The sequence below is a fragment of the Opisthocomus hoazin genome, chromosome 30, assembly GCF_030867145.1.
Source record: "Opisthocomus hoazin isolate bOpiHoa1 chromosome 30, bOpiHoa1.hap1, whole genome shotgun sequence".
Taxonomy (NCBI): domain Eukaryota; kingdom Metazoa; phylum Chordata; class Aves; order Opisthocomiformes; family Opisthocomidae; genus Opisthocomus; species Opisthocomus hoazin.
In genome coordinates this window covers 1,125,169-1,148,892 of record NC_134443.1, presented here as the reverse complement: position 1 = coordinate 1,148,892, position 23,724 = coordinate 1,125,169, and the positions used below count along the sequence as shown (strand labels likewise).

At 62.7% G+C, this 23,724-nt stretch overlaps 2 protein-coding genes across 6 annotated transcripts; one reads left to right on the top strand and one right to left on the bottom strand.

Moving 5' to 3' along the window:
- Nucleotides 1–172: 172 nt before the first annotated feature.
- Nucleotides 173–5,928, top strand: CHRNB2 (cholinergic receptor nicotinic beta 2 subunit). Its single transcript, XM_075445066.1, has 6 exons — nucleotides 173–316; nucleotides 1,650–1,795; nucleotides 1,887–1,931; nucleotides 3,024–3,133; nucleotides 3,240–4,185; nucleotides 5,626–5,928. The coding sequence occupies exons 1-6, from the start codon at nucleotides 274–276 to the stop codon at nucleotides 5,794–5,796; spliced, it is 1,461 nt and encodes a 486-aa protein (XP_075301181.1). The 5' UTR covers nucleotides 173–273; the 3' UTR covers nucleotides 5,797–5,928.
- A 1,291-nt stretch (nucleotides 5,929–7,219) lies between these two features.
- On the bottom strand, nucleotides 7,220–23,634 carry ADAR (adenosine deaminase RNA specific). 5 transcript variants are annotated; one of them, XM_075445076.1, is made up of 16 exons: nucleotides 22,607–23,174; nucleotides 20,165–21,439; nucleotides 19,907–20,071; nucleotides 18,399–18,585; nucleotides 18,168–18,319; nucleotides 17,619–17,760; nucleotides 17,208–17,425; nucleotides 16,807–16,963; nucleotides 15,611–15,782; nucleotides 14,921–15,014; nucleotides 12,124–12,252; nucleotides 11,886–12,019; nucleotides 10,629–10,811; nucleotides 10,054–10,166; nucleotides 9,566–9,693; nucleotides 7,220–7,991 (listed from the first exon to the last, which is right to left on the bottom strand). In XM_075445076.1, the coding sequence occupies exons 2-16, from the start codon at nucleotides 21,337–21,339 to the stop codon at nucleotides 7,751–7,753; spliced, it is 3,390 nt and encodes a 1,129-aa protein (XP_075301191.1). In that variant the 5' UTR covers nucleotides 21,340–21,439; nucleotides 22,607–23,174; the 3' UTR covers nucleotides 7,220–7,750. The 5 variants fall into 5 exon arrangements, with proteins under 5 accessions (XP_075301191.1, XP_075301192.1, XP_075301193.1 ...); XM_075445077.1 differs by lacking the exon at nucleotides 22,607–23,174 and adding an exon at nucleotides 23,456–23,634 and having other exon boundaries at nucleotides 19,907–21,439; XM_075445078.1 differs by lacking the exon at nucleotides 22,607–23,174 and adding an exon at nucleotides 23,456–23,634 and having other exon boundaries at nucleotides 19,907–21,436.
- Nucleotides 23,635–23,724: the final 90 nt, after the last annotated feature.

Sequence of the window (23,724 nt, the reverse complement as noted above, 5' to 3'; positions counted from 1 at the left end):
GCTGGGAAGCGAGGGGGGCGGAGCCGAGCGGGCGGGGTGAGCCCCGCCCTTAGAGGGGGGATCACGTGGTGCCTGGGGTCGGGGCGTGTCCTGGGCGGGAGGCGGGGCCAGGCGCTGCGCTGGGGCGGGCCCGGCGCAGAGCCTGGCCCCGCCTCCCGCCCGAGGACACGCCCCGCCCCTCCCGGGGCCGCCCCGCCCCTCCCGGGCCGCCGCCGCCGGTTCCAGCACCGCGGACAGCGCCCGGGCTCCGGTACCGGCACCGGGGCCGCCCCCATGGCGCTGCTCCGTGTCCTCTGCCTCCTCGCCGCCCTCCGACGTAAGTACCGGGGGGGGGGGGGGGCCACCGGTACCGGGGAGGGGTTCGGGGGGGACACCGGGCCCGGGGCTGCGCCTGTTGCACGGGACCGCCCTGCCCCGGTGCTTCCCACTGCTGCACGCCCCCCCCGTCCCCCCCGCCCCGGGACCGGAGGGGTCAAGGACGAAGCGGGGGGGAAGGAGGGTGGGGGGGCACCGGCCGCTTCTCCGGTACCGGGGCTCCAGGCCCTGCCCGGCCCCCCCGGGCTGCTCCTCTGCTGCCCACCGGTGTGTGTCCACCCCACCGGGACCCCCCCCCCCCCACCCCGGCCTGAGAGCAGCCTGGGGCCGGCTGTGGCACCCGCACAGCGCACAGCCACGCACCGGCACCTACACACATGCACCCGCACACCGGCACCTGCACACCGGTACAGCCACACACCCCCACACACCGGCACCCGCACACTGGTACAGCCAGGCACCGGCACCCGCACAGCCATGCAACGCAGACCCGCACACTGTCACCCGTGCGCCCTGCACAGCCGCACACCACACACCGCACACCAGCACCTGCACACCACCACAGCCACAGCCACACGCTGCACACCAGCACCCCGGCACCCGCACCCCGGCACACCCGCACACTGCAGACCACACACCGGCACACCCCCACACCGTCACCCCGTCACCCACACGCTGTCACACCGCACACCGTCACACCCCACACCGTCACCCCGCACACTGTCACCCCCCCACACTGTCACCCCGCACCCCGTCACCCCGCACACCGTCACCCCGCACACCGTCACCCCCCACACCGTCACCCCCCACACCGTCACCCCGCACACTGTCACCCCCCACACCGTCACCCCCCACACCATCACCCCGCACACCGTCACCCCACACCGTCACCCCACACACCGTCACACCGCACGCTGTCACCCCCCACACTGTCACCCCGCACACCGTCACCCCGCACACCGTCACCCCACACACTGTCACCCCACACCGTCACCCCGCACACCGTCACCCCACACACTGTCACCCCACACCGTCACCCCGCACACCGTCACCCCACACACTGTCACCCCACACCGTCACCCCCGCACACTGTCACACCGCACACTGTCACCCCGCACACTGTCACCCCGCACACCGTCACCCCCCCACACCATCACCCCGCACACCGTCACCCCGCACACTGTCACCCCGCACACCACCAGCCCTGCCCTCACACTGCCAGCCCAGGCCCTGGCACGGGCGCAGGCTCAGCCTGGGGGGGTCCCGGAGCCCCCCGGAGCCCCCCGGACCCCCCGGAGCCCCCGGAGCCGCGGCGCTGACCCCCGCCCGCGCAGGGGCCCTGGGCACGGCGACGGAGGAGCGCCTGGTCGAGTACCTCCTGGACCCCGCGCGCTACAACAAGCTGATCCGGCCGGCGGCCAACGGCTCGGCGCTGGTCACCGTGCAGCTGATGGTGTCCCTGGCCCAGCTCATCAGCGTGGTGAGTTGGTCGGGGCTCAGCTGCCCTGGCGCGGGGAGGGGGCCCTGCAGCCCCCCCAGCCCCCCCGTAACCGGCCCCGCTCTCTCCGCAGCACGAGCGGGAGCAGATCATGACCACCAACGTCTGGCTGACCCAGGTGGGAGCACTGGAACCCCGCCGTGGCTCCGGGACCCCCGGCATGGGGACCCCCCTGCACCCTGCCCTGGGTCCTCCCTGCGCGGGGACCCTCTGCACCCTGCCCTGGGGACCCCCTGCACCCCGCATGGGGACCCCCCCTGCACCCTGCCCTGGGTCCTCCCTACCTGGGAACCCCTGCACCCTGCCCTGGGGACCCCCTGCACACCGCATGGGGACCCCCCTGCACAGGGACCACCTGCATCCTGCTCTGGGCCCCCCCTGGACCCTGCCCAGGGACCCCCTGCACCCTGCCCTGGGCATCCCCTGCACCCCACATAGGTACCCCCCCTGTACCAGGACCCCCTGCACCCTGCCCTGGGCCCTCCCTGTGCGGGGACCCCCTGCACCCTGCCCTGTGGACCCCCTGCCTCCTATACCCTCTGTGGGTCCCCGAAGCCCACCCTTCCCTGGGCCCCCCCTGCCCCGTGTGGCCCCTCCAAGCCCACCCTTCCCTGGGCCCCCCCTGCCCATCCCATACCCTGGGTGGGTCCCCTAAGCCCACCCTTACTAGGGACCCCTTTCCCCTCCCTCTCCATGTGTGGCCCCCCCAAGCCCACCCTTCCCTGGGCCTCCCCTGCCCCGTGTGGCCCCCCCAAGCCCACCCTTCCCTGGGCCCCCCCTGCCCCGTGTGGCCCCTCCAAGCCCACCCTTCCCTGGGCCCCCCTGCCCGTCCCACACCCTGGGTGGGTCCCCCAAGCCCACCTTTCCCTGAGCCCCCCGTGCTCCCCCCACCCTGGGTGGGTCCCCTAAGCCCACCCTTCCCTGGACCCCCCCCCGCCCCGTGTGGCCCCCCCCAAGCCCACCCTTCCCTGGACCCCCCCTGCCCCGTGTGGCCCCTCCAAGCCCACCTTTCCCTGGGCCCCCCCTGCCCATCCCATACCCTGGGTGGGTCCCCTAAGCCCACCCTTACTAGGGACCCCTTTCCCCTCCCTCTCCACATGTGGCCCCCCCAAGCCCACCCGGCCGGGCCCCCCTGCTCCCCCTGCCCCGTGTGGCCCCCCCAAGCCCACCCGGCCGGGCCCCCCGCCCCGCTGAGCCCGCCGGCCCGCAGGAGTGGGAGGATTACCGCCTCGCCTGGAAGCCCGAGGACTTCGACAACATGCGGAAGGTCCGCCTGCCCTCCAAGCACATCTGGCTGCCCGACGTTGTGCTCTACAACAAGTAGGTGGTTCTTTGGGGGGGGTCGTTGAGTCCCCCGACCCCATCGGGGTCTCACGGCCAGGCCGTGGCGCTGCCGGGGGGCTGACGGCGCGTCCCTTCGCCCCAGCGCCGACGGGATGTACGAGGTCTCCTTCTACTCCAACGCGGTGATCTCCTACGACGGCAGCATCTTCTGGCTGCCGCCGGCCATCTACAAGAGCGCGTGCAAGATCGAGGTGAAGCACTTCCCCTTCGACCAGCAGAACTGCACCATGAGGTTCCGCTCCTGGACCTACGACCGCACCGAGATCGACCTGGTGCTGAAGAGCGAGGTGGCCAGCCTGGACGACTTCACGCCCAGCGGCGAGTGGGACATCGTGGCGCTGCCGGGCCGGCGCAACGAGAACCCCGACGACTCCACCTACGTGGACATCACCTACGACTTCATCATCCGGCGCAAGCCGCTCTTCTACACCATCAACCTCATCATCCCCTGCATCCTCATCACCTCCCTCGCCATCCTCGTCTTCTACCTCCCGTCCGACTGCGGTGAGAAGATGACGCTCTGCATCTCCGTCCTGCTCGCCCTCACCGTCTTCCTCCTGCTCATCTCCAAGATCGTGCCGCCCACCTCGCTGGACGTGCCGCTGGTGGGCAAGTACCTCATGTTCACCATGGTCCTGGTCACCTTCTCCATCGTCACCAGCGTCTGCGTCCTCAACGTGCACCACCGCTCGCCCACCACGCACACCATGCCGCCCTGGGTCCGCGCCCTCTTCCTCCGCAAGCTCCCGGCGCTGCTCTTCATGAAGCAGCCGCGGCAGAACTGCGCGCGCCAGCGCTTGCGCCAACGCCGCCATACCCACGAGCGCGCCGCCGCCGCCACGCTCTTCCTCCGGGCCGGCGCCCGCGCCTGCGCCTGCTACGCCAACCCGGGCGCTGCCAAGGCCGACGGGCTCAACGGCTACCGGGAGCGGCAGGCGGCGGCGGCGGGCGGCTGCGGGCTGGAGGAGGCGGTGGACGGCGTGCGCTTCATCGCCGACCACATGCGCAGCGAGGACGACGACCAGAGCGTGAGTCGGGGCGGGGAGCGCGCGGGGCAGGGTGGGCGGGGGACGGGGGGGTGCGGGCAGGGCTGCGGGGTGCAGGCAGGTCTGGGGGGTACGGGCAGGGCTGGGGGGTGTGGGCAGGGCTGGGGGGTTCAGGGAGGGCTATGGGGTGCGGGCAGGGCTGGGGGGTACGGGCAGAGCTGGGGGGTGCAGGCAGGGCTGGGGGGTGCAGGCAGTGCTGCGGGGTGCAGGCAGGGGTCGGGGGTGCAGGCAGAGCTGGGGGGTATGGGCAGAGCTGGGGGGTGCAGGCAGGGCTGTGGGGTGCAGGCAGTGCTGCAGGGTGCAGGCAGGGCTCGGGGGTGCAGGCAGAGCTGGGGGGTATGGGCAGAGCTGGGGTGCAGGCAGGATTGCAAGACACAGGCAGGGCTGGGAGGTGCGGGCAGAGCTGTGGGGTAGGCGCAGAGCTGGGGGGTTCAGGCAGGGCTGGGGGGTGTGGGCAGAGCTGGGGGGTACGGGCAGGGCTGTGGGGTGCAGGGAGGGCTGTGGAGTGCAGGCAGAGCTGGGGAGTGCAGGCAGGGCTGGGGGGTGCAGGCAGGGCTGGGGGGTACGGGCAGAGCTGGGGGGTGCAGGCAGGGCTGGGGGGTACAGGCAGGGCTGGGAGGTGTGGGCAGGGCTGGGGGGTTCAGGGAGGGCTGGGGGGTACAGGCAGGGCTGGGGGGTTCAGGGAGGGCTATGGGGTGCGGGCAGGGCCGGGGGCTACGGGCAGGGCTGGGAGGTGCAGACAGCGCTGTGGGATGCGGGCAGAGCTGGGGGGTGCAGGCAGGGCTGGGGGGTGCGGGCAGAGCTGGGGGGATGGGCAGGACTGTGGGGTGCAGACAGCGCTGTGGGGTGCAGGCAGAGCTGGGGGGTATGGGCAGAGCTGGGGTGCAGGGAGGGCTGTGGGGTGCAGGCAGGGCTGTGGGGTACGGGCAGGTCTGGGGGGGATGGGCAGAGCTGGGGGGTGCAGGCAGGGCTGGGGGTGTCAAGCGTGTGCTGCACCGCAGGAAGGGACGTGCCCGGGGAGCGAGGGGGTCCCTGCCTGCCTGGCGCCTGGGGACCCCCACACCCTCTGCCCGGGAGGGGCCCTGGCCCCCGACCCCCCGCACGAAGCAGCCGGGAGGCTCCCGGGCGCCCTGACCCCGCGCATCGCCGCGAGGCTGCGGGTTTGGGGCGAAGCCGGCCCCGGCGCCGCTGCCCCCCCAGCTCAGCTCAGCGGGGAGATGAGTTTCCCGGGCTCAGCGGCGCGGGCGGCACCGGGGACGCGAAGCCCCGCGGGGCCCATGGCGAGCTGGCAGCCGGCGCTGGGAGCTGCGGTGCTGAGGGAGCGGATTCGGGGCGGCCGAGCTCCGCGTCCAGCCGCCCGCCGGGTGCGGTTGTCACCGGAGTCCCCGGCCTGACCCGGCGTCTGTCCCGGCCCCCGCGCAGGTGAGCGAGGACTGGAAGTACGTGGCCATGGTCATCGACCGCCTCTTCTTGTGGATCTTCGTCTTCGTCTGCGTCTTCGGCACCGTCGGCATGTTCCTCCAGCCCCTCTTCCAAAACTACGCCACCAACTCCCTGCTGCAGCTCGGCCAGGGCACCCCCACCTCCAAATAGTGCCGGGGCACCCTTCCCCCCGGCCCCGGGGACAGCGGGGGACCCCGGACCCCCTCCCCGCCGCCGAGCCGGGCGCCGGGCTCCAGGCAGCCACTGCAACCCAATAAATGCTCACCCAGGACGGGGCTGGTTCGTTTTGGCGTCGGTTCATCCCGCACCGCTCCCCGGGAGCAGGATGCGGTCGGGGCTGGGTGGGGGGGCTCCGGCTCCCCGTGCCCGGGGTAAGAGGCTGGGGAGGAATCGGTGTCGGAAAAGGAAAAATCCCAGTTGCGGAGGGAGGGAGCGCGGCGGCGTGAAACGCTCCCGGCAGCACCAACCGGGCAGCCCCCAGCCCCCGGCTCGGCCGGACCCCCACATCGGGCTCACCGGAGCTGGGCAGAGCCCCGCCGCCGCACGGCGAGGAGGACGGGGCCGGAGCGCACGCACCAGCCCCGAAAACAATATTTTTAGGTCCGGAGAACGCTCCTCCTAGGTCCTACCTGGAGGCAGGGCCAGGGCAGCGAGAGCCGGCGGCTGCTCCGCGCTCCGGCGGTGCCACCGTCCCCTGCCAAACCCCAGTGTGCCAGAGCTGAGAGACCAAACGGAATAAAATATAAATCCGTCGCAAGTCCAGGCGGGAGCAAGCGGCCGCTCGGCCCCCGCCGTGGCCCCGGCCACGCTCTCCCTCCCCGGCAGGAATCGGCCTCAGCGGGGAAAATGGAAACGGAGCGTTTGCTATAAATACCGCTAATCCTCCGCGCTGGGGGGAGCGCGGCGAGGACGGGGGCCACGGCACGCGGTGCCGGGGGAAGCCGCACGCTGGCAGTGGAAATCCGCGGCTGCTGGAGCTCCCCCCGCTCTGGGGGTGCACCCCGACAGCTAAACCAAGGCGCAGAGCTTCGCCCCTAAAGCGGCGTCCTGCCGGCCCCACGCGGGGGGTTCTCCCGCTTTGCCCCACCTCGGGATGAGGGCAGGACAAGGGGGTCCCCGCTGCGGGGAGCTGAGACCCCCCCCGAGTCCTGGGGAGCGCAGCGGGAGCCCCGATACCCGCAGGCCCAGTGCCCCGAGCCGCTGGCAGCGTCGGGGGCCCGCGGTGAAGAGCAGCCCCCAGACCCATCCCAGTACCAGGGTCCCGCTCCGTGCCAAGGCTGCTGCCACCCCTCAAGCCACCACCCAGTGACCTCCCAGGGCTGGAGGAGACCCCGTCCCAGAGCCAGAGCTGGGGGAAGGAGCCAGGAGAACCCCACCCTCCACTTTCGGGGTACGTTTGAGCCCCCCCAGGGGTCGGCTCTGCCCCACAAGCCCTGCTTCAGGCAAGAGGCTTCATCCCCAGTTCCCCACAGACCATTCGTTTCAGAGCTGGCACCTCACCTCCGCTCCTCTCCGAAGCCCACCCAGCGCCACCCCTCCACAATCACCGCCCCCACAGCACCGAGCCAGCTCATCATACAGAAATCTTCTTTTTTATTATTATTATTATTAACGCGGAATGTTACGCTGGTCCTGCTGGCGTCCTGCAGAGATGGGTCCCGCAGCCCGGCTCTGCAGGGCCGCCAGCCACCTGCCAGCAGAGACACCCCAAAACAGCCTGGCAGCTTTTTTTTTTTGTTGTTGTTCTTTTTTTGTCCTTCTCCAAAGAGAAAATTTGCCTCAAAGCCTGCCCGAGGGAGCTGTAGTGCGGAGTCTAAAGGTTTGCAGAGCTCGCAGCCCGAGAAGCCCTCTGCTTTCTTGTGCCGACCTTTATAAAAAAAAAGAGGAGATGAAAACCTAAAAGCAAACGGGGACTGAGCCTGCCCTGGCTTAAAATAAAAAAAGACCGTAATCTCCATGCACGTTTTAAAAAGAGGAAGGGCAGCGGCTCGGAGCAACGAGAGCGGCGAGCAGGCAGCCAGGCTTGGGGGGGCCGCTGCACGCTGCCGCTGCACCAAGAGGGTGGGGAAAGGCGGACGCAGAAACCCCGGCGCAGGGCGTCACGTTACGCATCAGGGAAAGAGAAATTGTCTTCCTCTTGGGGCTTGCGGATCCAGCTGCCGTAGCCCATCTCCTCCAGCGTGCTGAAGAAGCGCTGCTTGGCTTCTTGGTACGCCGCGGCGGCCTCCTTCGCGTCCGAGTAGGCCGAGAGGTTCTGCAGGTCTTGGCAGTTGTTCTTGGCGCACAACTGCTGGAAGAGGGCGAACATGTTCCTCTTGGACACGCGAGATACCTCCAGCTTCGGCCTGAGAAGGGAGAGGCAGCAATGAGGGACACGACACTGGGGTCACACCAACCCCCCGCAGCGCTCCAGGCCTGGGGGAGCGGCTGGAGAGCTGCCCCACGGAACAGGACCGGGGGTGCTGGTCGGCAGCCGGCTGAACGTGGGCCAGCGGTGTGCCCGGGGGGGCAAGAAGGCCAACGGTGTCCGGGCTTGGATCAGGAATGGGGTGGGCAGCGGGAGCAGGGCAGGGATCGTGGCGAGGCCGCCCCTCGAGTGCTGCGCTCAGCTCCGGGCCCCTCACTCCCTGCAGGACATGGAGGGGCTGGAGCGTGGCCAGAGCAGGGCAGCCAGGCTGGGGAGGGGGCTGGAGGAGAACAAGTCCCATGAGGAGCGGCTGAGGGAGCTGGGGCTGCTCCGGCTGGAGAAGAGGAGGCTGAGGGGGGACCTCATGGCTCTCTGCAGCTCCCTGACAGGAGGGGGGAGCGAGGGGGGGTTGGTCTCTGCTCCCCAGTAACCAGCGACAGGACGAGAGGAAACGGCCTCGAGCTGCGTCAGGGGAGGTTCAGGTTGGAGACTGGGGAAATAATTCTCCACTGAGAGAGCGGTCGGGCCTTGGCCCAGGCTGCCCAGGGCAGTGGGGGAGTCCCCATCCCTGGAGGGGTTCAAACACCACGTGGATGTGGCACTTGGGGACAGGGTTTAGTAGAAACAGTGGTGTTGGGTGGATGGTTGGGCTCGATGATCTTAGAGATCTTTTCCAACGTGTGATTCTGTGATTCTATGAAAGAGCACAGGGAAAAACCTGCCCTGGGATGCCTGCGAGGCCTCTCGGCTCAGCGGGGCTCCGTTGCAAGGTCTGGCTGGGCAATACAAGTTGACCATGAACCATCAGGTTCTCCTCCCCCTCTGCTCTGCCCTGGGGAGGCCCCATCTGCAGTGCTGTGTCCAGTGCTGGGCTCCCCAGTTCAAGAAAGATGAGGAGCTACTGGAGAGAGTCCAGCGCAGGGCTACGAGGATGAGGAGGGGACTGGAGCATCTCTGCTACGAGGAGAGGCTGAGGGAGCTGGGCTTTTTCAGCCTGGAGAAGAGAAGGCTGAGAGGGGACCTTAGAAATGCCGATCAATATCTGCAGGGGGGTCAGGAGGACGGGGCCAGACTCTTTCCAGTGGTGCCCAGCGACAGGACAAGGGGCAACGGGCACAAACTGGAGCAGAGGAAGCTCCAGCTGAACCCGAGGAAGAACTTCTTCCCTCTGAGGGTGACGGAGCCCTGGCCCAGGCTGCCCAGGGAGGCTGTGGAGTCTCCTTCTCTGGAGATATTCCAGCCCCCCTGGCCGCGGTGCTGTGCAGCCTGCTCTGGGTGACCCTGCTTGGGCAGGGGGTTGGGCTGGGGGACCCCAGAGGGCCCCCCCAACCCCGAATATTCTGTGATTCTGTGAATATTTAGTTTTGCTTCAAGCACGCTCGCTGACGTCAGTTTGAATTCCTCTTCCCGACCCCCCCCAGGCACAAGGCGCTGTAACAGCGCAGAGCGTATGCACCTCTGCAGAGCTGCCCCCCCCAAGAGAACCGCAGCGTCAGGAAAGGCTCCTCTTACCCATCTACTTTCCCTTTCGTGCCATCCAAGACTTCCACTTCGCTCTCATCAGCGAGACACCAATTCACCGAAGACTCCTTCGTCTTGCCCGTCTGCCTCGCCGAGTCGTACACGCTGACTCGCCCCACCTGCGGAACAGGCACGAGGGTTTCTAAACGCCGGTCCTGCCGTGGAGCTCGCTGGCGAGGGAGCCTCTTGCCTCTCCCATCCCCTGCAGGCAGGGTCTCAGCTCACCCCAGCGCCCAGAGCAGCAAGCACTGGGTTCTTACTAAGCTGAAGGCTACGGGGGCGGCCGCGGTCTCCTTTTTCCCAGCCCAGTTCATCACCAGTAACCCCCAGAGGCTGTGGGACGCCACAGAGTGGGCAGGCTTCCAGCCATCGGCCTCCGGACCCCGGCTGCAGAGCTTCTGCCAGGTGAACCCCACCGCGGAGCCCGAGGGGTGGTGGGAGGGGGACGGGACGACGAAGAGGCGCCGGGGCCGCGGTACCTCGGGGTGGTTAACGCGGTACGGAGCCTGAAGCCTTTCCTGCAGCACGTTCCCATCCCTGGCCACGCGGCAGCAGATCGCGCGTGTCAGGTGACCCTGGCTGTACAAGTAACCTGTGAAGATCGACGGAGGCGTTACGACACGGCAGGGGGGACGCACAGGCCAAGCCCCGAGAACCCCAGCGCTTCCCAGAAGCTCCAGCAAGCTGGCGGCCACGCGGCTCCGCATCAGCTACGCGTGCCCTAGATGTGTACGGCGGGGGTTTATAGACGCCAACGTTTCACACCACGAACGGGCCACTTCTGCCTCGCCCTCCCAGATCACACGTGCCTTCCAAAAATCAAGAGGCTTGGAGAAAAACCCACTCCACCCACGGCATAAAATGCACAAACTCCCTTTTCGCTCCCAAACAGCACAGCTCTGCCAGGAGCGACGGTTCAGTCTGTTACTCCCACAGCCCCCACAAGCAGCTTTCCCGTCGCGGGGGGAAGGGAGGCGACTCGTCGCTACCGCCGAGTTCTAGGGAGCGGGGCAGCGCACCCAGCCCGACGCGGCCGGGACCGCAGGTCTCGTACCGAGCGTGACCGAGCTGAGATAAACGGGCTCGAGGAAGTGTGACAGCAACGCTCCCTGCAAGCCGAGTACATTCCAGCGTAAGATTTTGTCGCTGCAGGACATGGTTCGCAGCCGCTCGCCGTGCTGGATCCCGTCCCACGTGGGCACAATGTCGCTCGACTCCACAGGAATGGTACCTTCCCCTGCACGAGAGAGGAAGAAAAGCTTTTCTGTAAAGAGCCAGGATATTCAATAAATCAAAACCCCAGCAGCAACCGCATGAGAAACTGTCTTCTACACCCAGGCGTGGAGTGACCTCTGGAGTCAGCCCGTCTCCAGGTTCGGGGAACGTTTTAATACCGCACGAAAAAGGGAACTCCGTGCTGATCACAGACCAGCCGTGTTCCACACGCCTGAAGCGGAACAAGCAGCGCTCGAAAGGGCGGTCGGAGGCACACGAGCCTTGTGGCAAACTGCAGCTGCGCTCTTGCTAGCGTGGCAGTGCCACGGGCAGCGCGGGGAAGGAGAAGGCCAACGGCATTCTGGGGTGCATCACGAGGAGTGTGGGCAGCAGGGCGAGGGAGGGTCTCCTCCCCCTCTGCTCTGCCCTGGGGAGGCCCCATCTGCAGTGCTGGGTCCAGTGCTGGGCTCCCCAGTTCAAGAAAGATGAGGAGCTACTGGAGAGAGCCCAGCGCAGGGCTGCGAGGATGAGGAGGGGACTGGAGCATCTCTACTCCGAGGAGAGGCTGAGGGAGCTGGGCTTGTTCAGCCTGGAGAAGAGAAGGCTGAGAGGGGACCTTAGAAATGCCAATCAGTATCTGCAGGGGGGGTCAGGAGGATGGGGCCAGACTCTTTCCAGTGGTGCCCAGCGACAGGACAAGGGGCAACGGGCACAAACTGGAGCAGAGGAAGCTCCAGCTGAACCCGAGGAAGAACTTCTTCCCTCTGAGGGTGATGGAGCCCTGGCCCAGGCTGCCCAGGGAGGCTGTGGAGTCTCCTTCTCCGGGGATATTCCAGACCCACCTGGACGCGGTGCAGCCTGCTGTAGGTGACCCTGCTTCAGCAGGGGGTTGGACTGGATGACCCACAGAGCACCCTCCCAACCCCTACCATGCTTGGATTCTGTGAGAAGCGACTCCCTGGGAAGCCCCCCTCCCTTTTACCCACCTCCTTCGGCTCCCAAATGCTGCAAATCCCACAACAGCATGGCGCAGGGAGGGGTAAGGAGGCTCAGGGGACTGGAGCCACCCCACCGCGCAGGGAGCGAACGCACTCACCGTTCTCCACCTTGGTCCGCAGCTTGCCTTGTTTGGGGTTCTCAAAGAGGGGTTGGTGCTGGGTTTGCCCCGCCACGCTCGCCTGGTCGCTGCAGGATTTGTCAAAGAGTGCCCCGTCCCCACAAGGCGCTGTGCTGGAAAACCAACGCTCCCCAGGTCAGGGCTGGCTCTCGGCAAACAGCCCGGGGTGCGACAGCGCCGCAGAGCCCGGTCGCGTCCCGCACAGCCCCGCACAAACCTGATGTAGAGGTGAAAGGTAACGCCGCTCTTTATTTTGAGTCGCTTCCCTCCTGCTGGCTCAAAAATGCTTTCTTCTGTGGAGGAAGGATGGGACGGGTCGTACTTCATCAACTCACTATAGAGAAATCTGAAAGTAACAACACCGTGTCCAAAGGCTGCTGTGCCCCTCGGACACCGAGCGCTTCAACCCAGCCCCTGCCTGGGCCAGGCAGGGTCCCGAGCTCTGCCTCGGTCGCACCAAGCCACCAGCTCCTGGTCCTGCTGGGAGAAGGAAGACCTGGAGCTGCGGCTGAGAACGCCTGGAAGCCAACAGATAGTGTCTGATGCTACAGAAAAGGCTTGGAAAAAAGCAGATGTCCTACCACACAGAGGAGAGGGAACAGAAACTCAGGAGAGGCTGAGGGAGCTGGGCTTGTTCAGCCTGGAGAAGAGAAGGCTGAGAGGGGACCTTAGAAATGCTTATAAATATCTCAAGGGTGGGTGCCAGGAGGATGGGGCCAAGCTCTTTTCAGTAGTGCCCAGCGACAGGACAAGGGGCAACGGGCACAAACTGAGGCAGAGGAAGCTCCAGCTGAACCCGAGGAAGAACTTCTTCCCTCTGAGGGTGACGGAGCCCTGGCCCAGGCTGCCCAGAGGGTTGGGGAGTCTCCTTCTCTGGAGATATTCCAGCCCCGCCTGGCCGCGGTGCTGTGCAGCCTGCTCTGGGTGACCCTGCTTGGGCAGGGGGTTGGACTGGGGGACCCCCAGAGGGCCCTCCCAAACCCCACCATTCTGTGATTCTGGCAGGTGAGCAGAGGGAAGCACTGGCAGGAGAGAGAAACGAGCCTGGCTGGCTGCTGCTTGCATGGACCTGATCCGAGCGGGAAGAAGACTTGAAGGTTGCTGACCCAGCACCTTTAGTCAGCACCGACTTTGCATTAAGAGTCAACAGCCCCACGGGCAGCTGAACGCAAGCGATATCAATAGCACGGCCCCACGGTCTGCTTACAATGACTGGGTCTTGTATGGCTGCTTCTGTCCGGGGACAAAGAAAAACCTTGAGGTCTCCAACATAGCATCAAGGACTAAAGAAAAACGGCAGCTTCGCAGAGACTCAAAAGTGGGAGGAGTGGTGGACACCCCGGCAGGCTGTGCTGCCATCCAGCGAGACCTGGCCAGGCTGGAGGGTTGGGCAGAGAGGAACCTGATGAGGTTCAACAAGGGCAAGGGCAGGGTCCTGCACCTGGGGAGGAACAACCCCAGGCACCAGTACAGGCTGGGGCTGAGCTGCTGGAGAGCAGCTCTGCGGAGAGGGACTGGGAGTGCTGGGGGACGACAGGGTGACCATGAGCCAGCAGCGTGCCCTGGGTGCCCAGAAGGCCAATGGGATCCTGGGGTGCATCAGGAGGAGTGTGGGCAGCAGGTCAGGGAGGTTCTCCTCCCCCTCTGCTCTGCCCTGGGGAGGCCCCATCTGCAGTGGTGGGTCCAGTGCTGGGCTCCCCAGTTCAAGAAAGATGAGGAGCTACTGGAGAGAGTCCGGCGCAGGGCTACGAGGATGAGGAGGGGACTGGAGCATCTCTCCTGCGAGGAGAGGCTGAGGGAGCTGGGCTTGTTCAGCCTGGAGAAGAGAAGGCTGCGAGGGGACCTTAGAAATGCCGATCAATATCTGCAGGGTGGGGGTCAGGAGGATGGGGCCAGGCTCTTTCCAGTGGTGCCCAGCGACAGGACAAGGGGCACCGGGCACAAACTGGAGCAGAGGAAGCTCCAGCTGAAGCCGAGGAAGAACTTCTTCCCTCTGAGGGTGACGGAGCCCTGGCCCAGGCTGCCCAGGGAGGCTGTGGAGTCTCCTTCTCTGGAGATATTCCAGCCCCCCTGGCCGCGGTGCTGTGCAGCCTGCTCTGGGTGACCCTGCTTGGGCAGGGGGTTGGGCTGGGGGACCCCAGAGGGCCCTCCCAACCCCGACCATTCTGTGACTCCTCAAGCAGAGTCCGTGCCGGGACTGACATTGCAAGGAGAGCTGGAGCTCGCTGTTCTCGTCTCTGACAGGCTCTGCTATGCCCCAGCAGCCACGGCTGTCAAGACTAACAGCCGAGACAGACAGTCAGTGAGAGTGCAGCCCTCTGACTTAACGGCTTGGTGAGGACCTGCCCTCAACACCTTCCATTGCTGAGGAACACACAGAGCACAGTGGCAGCAGGCAAAGGATTTAAGCAAGCAGCTGGCTTTGCTGTTCCTTGCTGGAAGGGCAGACGCTCACCAGGCTAGTCCCAGTTCACCTCACTTTAGTTTTAAAAAAAAGCAAAGCGCCACACAGAATGTTTATAAAGAGAAGAGAACAATTGTGCAGTTTAGTTGGGAAAACCCTTTCCAACCGCTGAGAAAGGATTTCTCACTTATCAACCCAAACACACTCGATGGGTTTTCCTGAAGCCCTCTACACCCAGGTCCAGAAAGGCCACCGGAGGCCCCGGCCTGCCGATCCCCCCGCAGCCCGGCTCAGAGCTGCGCGCCGACCCAGCGCGTTGCGTGCCGGCCAAGCAGCCTCGGCAGGATGCTTTATTTTAAGCACATCAGATGTGGCCCTTGGGCTCTTGGCAAGTCTCCAGCTCGGTACTAATTTGGGCACCGTTCAGGCATGGCCCTTCCTTATCAGAAACAACTTCCCTCTATTTAACAACGCATGGGTAAACAGTAGCGTTAGAGGATCACAGCTTCTCTCAACACTGCAAGAACTGTCACTGCTACGACCCTCTCGACCGGGTCAGCACCTCTCGGCAGCCCCCTCTCCCTCTCCTCCAGGTCTCCCCTTGTCTCACCTCATAAAACCTCTTCGAGAAATGATTTCTGCGTGACAGTCGTTCACCGTCTCCCCCTTCAAGCTCAGCTCTTCTCCTTTCACGCAACGATTACCTGAAATAAAAAGGCAAGTGTCAAAGTCAACACTCAGCTTCACAGAAAGAGGGAGGGTTTCATCTTGCTTCAAGTTTTACTTCTTTGGGCTCCTGAGGAGCAGCAGCAGCAGCACCCAGACTATTAAATCATTATCCTGATCCAGGCAGTTAGGAAAATAAACGGACAATGAGCACACATCACTTTAGGGACAGCAGAAACTTAAAATTGCCTCACGTTTAAGGGCAGTGTGCCTTCCTGAGCGCTTTTCAGCCCACCGTTCTGGGTGGAAGCGTGGCAGCTACCTAGGAAGGGAGCCGAGGTACATGCAGCTGGGAGAAGCTGGGGGATCCTGCGCTGTACGAGGCGAGGAATCCACGCTCTGATGCACAGACTAGCGCGCAGCAATGCAAGCAAAGATTAAGAGCAATACAGCTGCGGGCACATTCGCTTTGTTCTCTCTCTATAACCAGATTGCTTGTGACACCACGCGAGCCCTGGGAACGTCTCTTGCCCTCTCTGAAGAAGCCTGCGGCAAGAGCCATTCCCTAGTCACAGCTGACAGGGAATCTAGCGGGGAAGCGAGTTCAGCTTACGCTGGAAGAAGCTGTTCGTACCCGTTCCGAGGCTGACCACCACTCCCAGGCCCTTGTTTCCTTTCCGCATGACGATGGCAGCCAGGATCTTCCGGCCCAGCAGGCTGTGCTGGATGCGAGCGGTGAGGGCGTTGAAGCGCTGGTGGCTCAGCATAGCCATCTGATCGTGCAGGGTACTGCCACTCACGGGGAGCTGGAACGGGGACGCAAGACCAGGATTGCCAAGAGACCACGAGCAGGTGATGGAACAAAACGGCTCAAGAAGTAGCTAACCTGAAGCACAGCTACACAAGCAGAAGGCAGGAACACAGAAAACATGAGCCACGGGGAGCAGAGCTTTGGGTTGAGCGCACGGACAGCAGCGTGTCAAGGGGTGGGTGAAGTTCTTTCAGGTTTTTCGGTGAAAACCCCATCCACCAGTTCGAGTTCTGCTTCGAGCACATCATTAAGAGACAGCAGCAAGCTGTCTTCCTGGCAGCAAGCGAAATGGGCTGAGCAGCGGCCTCCCAGGATTGCCAGGGGAAACCCCCACCGCAAAGGAACAAACCCCAGCTTGTTCCCAGAGACTCAGCCAAGGAAATCTGCTGCTGGCTTTGGAGGAATCCCTTCCCTGGCCACGGGTGAGGAGAGTGCACAGTCACTCCCGCTGCAGACGGGCACTTGCCTCCTCTAGCACTGCTGACTGACAAATCCTCCCTGATGGCTTTTCTATTTAGAGCCACAGCTGCTGTGCTCAGCTGTGCAGCCTGCAACGCGGCTTTTAAGAGATCACAAAACTCTAAGTGTGATTTAAAGCAGCACAGGTTTGGGGCAGCCGTCCTGAGACAAGCAGAGCTTTGCTCTTATCTAATGCAGGAGTCTTTTTTGAGCTGACACACAATTTTCAACGGAGCGTGAAGGAATTTGGAAGGAGGAGGAGAAAAAAAGTCACAGCATTAAAAATGAGCATGTTCCTGCTCCACCACAGGAACACATTTCAGTAGCTTGTGGAAGAATCTGATGATAATTTAGCCCTAAAGCAGACGCTGACAGGAGGGAAGAGTACGTCTGTGCCCTCAGGAAACATCTAACCCATGTCAGGAAAGCGTCAGCTTATTTACACCTTCAGAGAACGAGGATCTCACAGCTGATCTTGAAGGCATTTTTCTGCTGGACTGAAGGGCACAGGACAGGCAGGGCTACAAAAGCAGCCCCAGCTTCGGAGGAAAAGGATTTACCTCGGCGGTGTTTGCCCCTTCCATGCGCTCAGTCTTCTCCGTTTCCCCAATCAGGACTCTGAGCGCTGCATCGGCTGCCTCCTGCTTGCCCTGCTTTTTGCTGTGCGCAGTGACAGCCGGGAACCAACGGCCTCCCACCTTCGCCTGATAGACAAACCTACAAAGACAGCAGCACACCTCTGAGAAACCAAGAAACCTACGGATTTCAGTCCCGTTTTTAAACTCAGTGCAGAGAGGGGGAGAGAGGGGTGAGGTAGCTTATTGTCCTCCGGACATAACGATTGGCAGTGGCTCGGCCTGTTGCCATCTGGAACTGCATCGGGAATTCTGCATTCTCTGCCCTTTCTCCAGGACAACAGCAACAGAGCAAAGCGTCCTCCTGGACAGCCGCAGCTACTCACTTGGGGTCATGGGGAGGTCCTGACTGGTCAATGAGTTTGAACTCTGCGGCAAACCCGTTGGAGCGGGCGTATTCCAGCAGGCCACTGACAGGATTGACATTCAGGTATTTGATGAGCTCCCCAACACCCTTCGCTTTCGCCACCTTGGATTCATCCGGAGCGGCGATCCACGGTCCACCGCTCTGCGTGGGCTGGTCACCATGGGGCTTCGTGACAGGCTACAGCAGAGTTGGACAGGAGAAGGCCGTTAAACACCGAGCAGCTGGTATTATCAGAGGCCAAGAGCACGCAGCAAACCCCTGCTAGAGCCAGCACGTGACCTTGAGGGGTGAAATCTAGGGAAATGCGGAATAAAGGGAAGGGGGGGACCCAACCCAGAACCCTCGGGTGTTACAAAGAAGCTCTTTGTACCTGTTCAGGCAAGACATGGGGCACAGACTCTCCAGAAAGAATCTTCACAGCGACTTCTGCTGCCATTTGCTTTGCTCCCTTCTTGCTGTTTCCTACCACAGCAGGGAAAATTTGGTCACCCATTTTCACACAGCAGCTGAACCTGACAGGACATTACGGCATATGAGAAGCGTTAAGCACTGGCGTCTCAATCTGTGTATCACTCCCTCCTCCCAGTTCAAGTGAAATCCTCCTGGGTCTTCTCCGATTTAAGTCTACCACAACGGCCCTAAAATACTCACAGCAGAGCGCTACCAGGTAGGCTACAGGACTGGAACCTGTTCCTGGTCTGGCAGAAGGAACACAGCATCCTTTCTCTGAGAAAGGGCATTACTTTTGGTCCCTTTCTGGAGGCAGATGTCTCGGAGGAGCCATGCCCAGGCTCCTCGGCTAAGAGGAGCACTCAGCGGGGTCAGTGACAGGTCCAGGAGGGTGGGCAGCGTGCTGAAGAGGAAGGTTATTAAAGAAAGGGCTTCTGTCCTCCCCGAAGCTGACAGCGGTGTGCCGTACCTAGGATCGTGAGGCGGGCCTTCCTGAGAGAGCAGCTGGAATTCGATCGTGTTCCCCGATTTTTGCCCGTACTCCATCAAGACGCTGATGGGGTGCTTCCCAGGAAGCAGGTTCAGATGAGCTGGTGCGGACAACGGCTCTGGCTGCGCAGGCTACAGCAAGAGGATGGAGGAGACCAGGGTCAGACTAAACAGCTTGACCAGTCTCACGAGTAAAGAAAACCAGACTCACCAGTTCTGGGTCAGAGTTGTCGGAGGGAAACGGCTCTTCATGTTTAACTCCACCATGTCTTCCATCCTCCGCTTCACTCATCAGGACCTTCATAGCATTAGCTGCTGCCTCCTGTTTAGCGAGTTTTTTGCTCCCTGCTTCTGCTGGTGGGAATCGGCGCCCATTAATCACGGCCTGGAACTTGAATCTTTGAAAGAAAACAACAAAGAGGTAAATTGAGTGGAAAAGAGCGGTCTTTTCTCAGAGCAAGCAGGTAAGGCCGTTCCTGGAATTCAAGTGAGAAGGAACAGCTAGCTCCTGGCTGGGAGAGCAAACCCAGGCTGCCACACGCAGAGGACAAAAACACCACGAGTGCCCCAGCAGCTCTGCACTTGGGCCTCGCTCCATCGCGTTTCCAGAGCTGTTCGCGACAGAGGAGCAGCTCCAGATTTTGTTCTGGAGGAAGAGGATGAATTGCCTCGTTCCACAAGTGCCAGAGACATGTAATGGCTGTAGGCAAAGAGCCTTACGTCTCCGGCATAGGGACGAAGAAAGCTTAAAAGCAGCCTGCGCTGTTCCATCTGCACCTGGTCGCTCGGGGTCACTCGTCCCTCTGGCATCTTCCCGGGCCATCCAGTGCCTTCCCACCATCTCGGACAGGTGTCGCCGCACGTAAGCCTCTTGCCTTTGACATTTCTGTCTCTCTCCTGCCTGCGAAATCTAAAAACAACGGCTTCTCTTCCGACCTCCAGCCCTACACAGAGGAAACCTGGTCCCAGCGAGAACGGGTCCAAGCAGCTCTGGAGAGGTGTTACAGGGCTGAATCCATTCAGATCCCTCCTTACGAAGAAAAAAAATACAAAGCCCAGGACTCAATCTTTAAAAATGAGGCCAATTTTCCTGTCTAGCGGATCTATTGACATCTTCCAGTGCAGCACATATGGTGCTTCTCACCGTCTCGCTGGTGCTCGGGAACAGCCACGACTTAGCAAGGGGAAGCAGGACTCCAGAGACCGATTACGCAAACCCTCGGCTCCCAGAGGCCGCTCTGACCTGCTACACCACAGCAGCGTCCAGAGCGGGTTCACCTCGTCTAACCCAAGGTACCTGCACTCAAGCACTTTGTTCCGGGCTCCCTTTACACCACTCTTCTTCAAAAGCATCTTGAGAGGTAGCTTGGAAATACCAGCTTCCCCACACACAATCAAATTGAAAGCCAAGTGATTAAGTCAGATGGGACCTAGCTGAAGAGATGAATCCCACCTTCGCTGCTCAGAATGAGGTGCAGGGTTGCCAAAACTCGGCTACCTGGGCTTAAATTTTAGCCTTCTTTTGGGTTTTTTTGTTTGGGTTGGGATTTTTTAGGGTTTTTTTCAGCTGCTGCAAGGAATCAACTAGGCTAATTCTTCTGAAATGAAGCAAACAATAACGAGCAAGCCCTTCAGGACAAAGTTCCCTGGGTGAACTTAGCTGAAGTCAAACAATTTTAATCAAAAAGACAGCTCAGGAAACGTAGGAAATTTATTTACCGTGGCTCGTGAGAGGGTCCACTCTGCTCCAGCATGGCAAACTCGCAGTGCTGGCACGTGTACTGGGAATATTCGGTAAGGCCGCTCACCGGGTTCTTCTCCTGACAAGCCATCAGTTTCTCTACGGGCGTACAGGCGAAAGCAGTTTCAAACTGGGCAGCGTAACTGGGGGAAGACTGGGAATTCATGATGGATTCCGACTCATCGGGCTGCTTGTTGATAGTGTTCAGGTTATCCGGGATGTCATCCGTGGCCCACCTGCCGTTTTCCGAGTTATCGTAATTGCTCAGACTGGAGAATTCGGGCTTCGTGTCCTCGGACGGGGCTGCTTCCCGGTCGCTGACGTCGCTCTGATCGCCTTGCCCCAAAGGCTGCTCTCCATTTTCTACGCTTTCTTCTTCCGATGTCGTCGCTGCTGGTGAAGCTACGGTCATCTCCGGGGGACACGGAGGAACAGAGGAAGGTGGCAAACCCGACTCGGGCGTGGGATCCGCCGCCTGCGCTCCCGCACTGGCCTTCAGCCTCATCTGCATCCGCTCGCGTTTCCTGTGCGTCAGGGACCACCGTGGGGGGGTCGTGTTCTGCTTGTGGACATCTCCCAGCTTTTCCAGAGCGCTAAGAAAGGCATTCACGTCCTTGGCCCTCGAAAACCCAATGTTTTTGGCGAGGTTTAGCGCCGTTGTTTCCGCCACGCTGAACAAGTAGTTGCAGATTTTGTCCTTCGTCTCCGCCATCACGGGATCGGCGTCTCCCGAGCCAGCCGCGCTCCTCGCTCCTCCTCTGCTCTCACCGGCTGGGTCTGCGCGGCCGTCGCTGGGGTCAGCGGGGCTTCTTTCCCTCGCCGCGCTTGGGCTGGCAATCCTCCACAGCGGCGGCGTCTCTTCGCCTCTGCGCAGCTTGCCTTCTCTGAAGAGTTTATACAAAACACGGTTGACCTCTTTCTTTTGCGTTTTAAGTTTACGGGCAAGATCATGAACCGTACACGTCCTCCCCTCCCCAAGCTGCCTGAAAATAGTCAGAATTTCTTGTTCGCAGTCTTGTCCAGCAAGAGACAGTCTCTGGAAATTCAGCCTGGTGACGTCGGAATCCCCCCCCAAGTCCTCCTGACAATGGTACCGAGGAGGGCAATAACGTGGCGAAGATTTTACCCACGGACGCGCGTTGGAGAAGCTACGCCATCCCGCTCTGCTGCAGCTGGGCTGCCATCTCTCAGCTCGCACGCCTCTGACGCGTGCCTCGTCGTGTGAGCCCTGTCCCCGCAGCAAACAGACGTCAGTGTCCCGCTCTGTTAGCAACTGCTGGTGTAAAAAGGTTTCCTGATTAGTTTCTTGCGGGGTATGAGGCTGGATAAAAAAACCTTGATTGGTGCTGGGGCAGTTACGTCTTGAGCGGGTGAGATACGAGCCTCTGCCTCGACCAGCGCCTCTGCTCATAGCGCACCGCAGGGACACAGGCGTGAACCGGGCCGCTCGCGCGCCAGAAGAAGGGGAGCCGCCACCCACTCTGCGCTCTGTCGTGCTGCACCGGCACCTGCTAGGAGGAAAAAACCCACAATTCAGAACCTATTTACACAACTACAGGATTCCAGAAGTGCAGTCTGGACAGCTTCCCTGCTACTGAGGCATTTCAAGCACCTTCACCTCCTCACGCTTTCCCGTTCTCCATCGCGACGAAATTATTCTTGCGAACACAAACAGCAAACTCTCTCTGCCCAGCGCAGAACCCGGCAGCCGGGAATCACACGCACAGTTAACCCCGAGAAACAGCCTTCTGTTCCCCTGGGGCTGAATTTCAAGCTAGCTGCACAGGGGCGGTTTGTCTTTCCGCGATGTCATCTGCCGAAGGCTCAGCCCGCACTCCCGAAACACAAGCGAGTTTCGCTCCTCTGCCCCGAGGGAGAGAAGAATCTCAGACCCGCTTTGTGGGGGCACAAGGAGGCGAAGCAGCTCGCACGGTCAGAGGACAGAGCTGCGACAGGCTTGCGACAGTTTTCAGACTCAAGACCAAGAAAAGTCTGAAACCCCAAATGCCCTTTGCTTCCCGGACTGTGCGTGACCGGTAAAGCATCATGTCACAGCGGAAGTAAAGCGATAACCCACGGGGAAATTGGATAGGTGCGCAGCTGGCAAGGGCGTGAGAAGTTTTGGGGGACTGCAGCCCAAATTTCACTCCTATCACAGATGGCTGTGCCACCCTCCTCGGGTACAGGACACAGCCTAAGCTAGTAACGTGCTTTTTAGGAATAGGTAACCCAGCACCGGACGCATTCTAGCTCTGACAACAGCTGGTTGTGAAACAGAGTGGGTAAGAACATGCAACTGATACCTGCTGCTAAGTGCCTGTCCTACCTTCCCCCCGGTGACCTCGTTAAGGCACCTACCTGCATAAAGCTCGTTTTTCCGATGCAAGCCTTATCTCCGTAAAGCTCCCTGTCATCACCACACATGCATCAAGGCCAACTGCCATTTCCCTTTCATCGAACAAGTTAATAGCCTCTGACTGCACCCAGCCACCACTTATTTTACCAACCCTGAAAGCGCGGGCTCCACGTGCGGCGCTAGGGAGGCTCCGTGCAGCGAGGGGGGGGTCCCCCTGCCCCCCAACTCAGCAAACTCGTTTTAAAAGCGACCCCTGAGCCAAAGGCAGGGCAGAAATCCTGCCAGGCAGGAAGGGGGAGGTGTGTTTACAAAATGCTCTTACCTCCGTCTCGTCTATACGCCAAATTCCCTTATTTTGTGAGAAAATAAAGGAGAAAAAAAAGAAGCCCGACTCCCGGGGAGGGGAGGCAGCACCGGGCAGGCTGCAGGCAACCGGTCACCCCGGCAAGATGGCTGCGAGCTCCGTTTCGGTTTCGGTTCCCGCAGCGGCCTCCCCGCCCCGCCCGGGAGGCGGAGGGAGAGGACGCGGCCCTTGCCCACCGGCTCGGCCCTCCCGGAGCACGCTCAGCTCTGCGAGCACCCGAAGCCCCGAGCTTCCATCCCCGCGGCAGCCACAGCTGGGCCCGGACCGGGAGAGCAAACCCCGGCGGGAAGCTCCTTCCCCCGGCACCTGCGGTGATTTACAGCCCCGGGAGCCGCCGGCCGTCGCTGGGCCGGGCTCCCGGTTTGGAGAGCGGTGGCGGGAACGGCCGTTCCCTCCAGCCGCACCTCACGAGAAGATCCCGACGAGCAAGGCAGGGCGCGGGCAGCCCCGCACCGGGGTCACCCCGCCGCGCCGGACCCGAGGGGCTTCACCGGGCACGGGGCGGGCTGGGCCCGGGGCCGCGAGCACTGAGCCCGCTCCCATGGCGGGACCCGAGGGCCGCAGCGGAGGCCGCACCCGCGCCGGGCCCCGGGGTTGCCGGAACGCGACGAGAGGCCGAACCGCGGCCTGCGCCCGGCGCGCCCCCATCCCGCCCGTGTCGCCAGGCCCGGTGGGAACCGGAGGACGCCCGCGGACCGCGGAGGCGGCTCCGCTCCGCCCTGCAGGCCCGTGAGCGCCGGAGCCCGGGTCTCAGTGGCGCGGCGGGGCCTGGAGCCGGCCCGGCCCGGCCCCCCCGCGCCCCCTTACCCCCGCCGATGCCACCGCTGCCGCCACGGCGGGCGCACGGTGATGACGCAAGCGCCCGCCTTCCCGCGCCTGCGCAGACTGCAGGGAGCCGCGCCGCGGCCATCTTCCTTCAGGGCAAAGCGCGGCGGCCATGTTTCGCCCGGGCAACGCGTGGCTGTGCCGCCGCCACCGCGGGCCCAGCGACGTCCGGTTCACCCTCCCCCGGCTCGCTCCGCCGTGGCACCGGCCGCACAAACCGGCCCCGTCCCGGCTGGGAGGCGGCAGCCGCG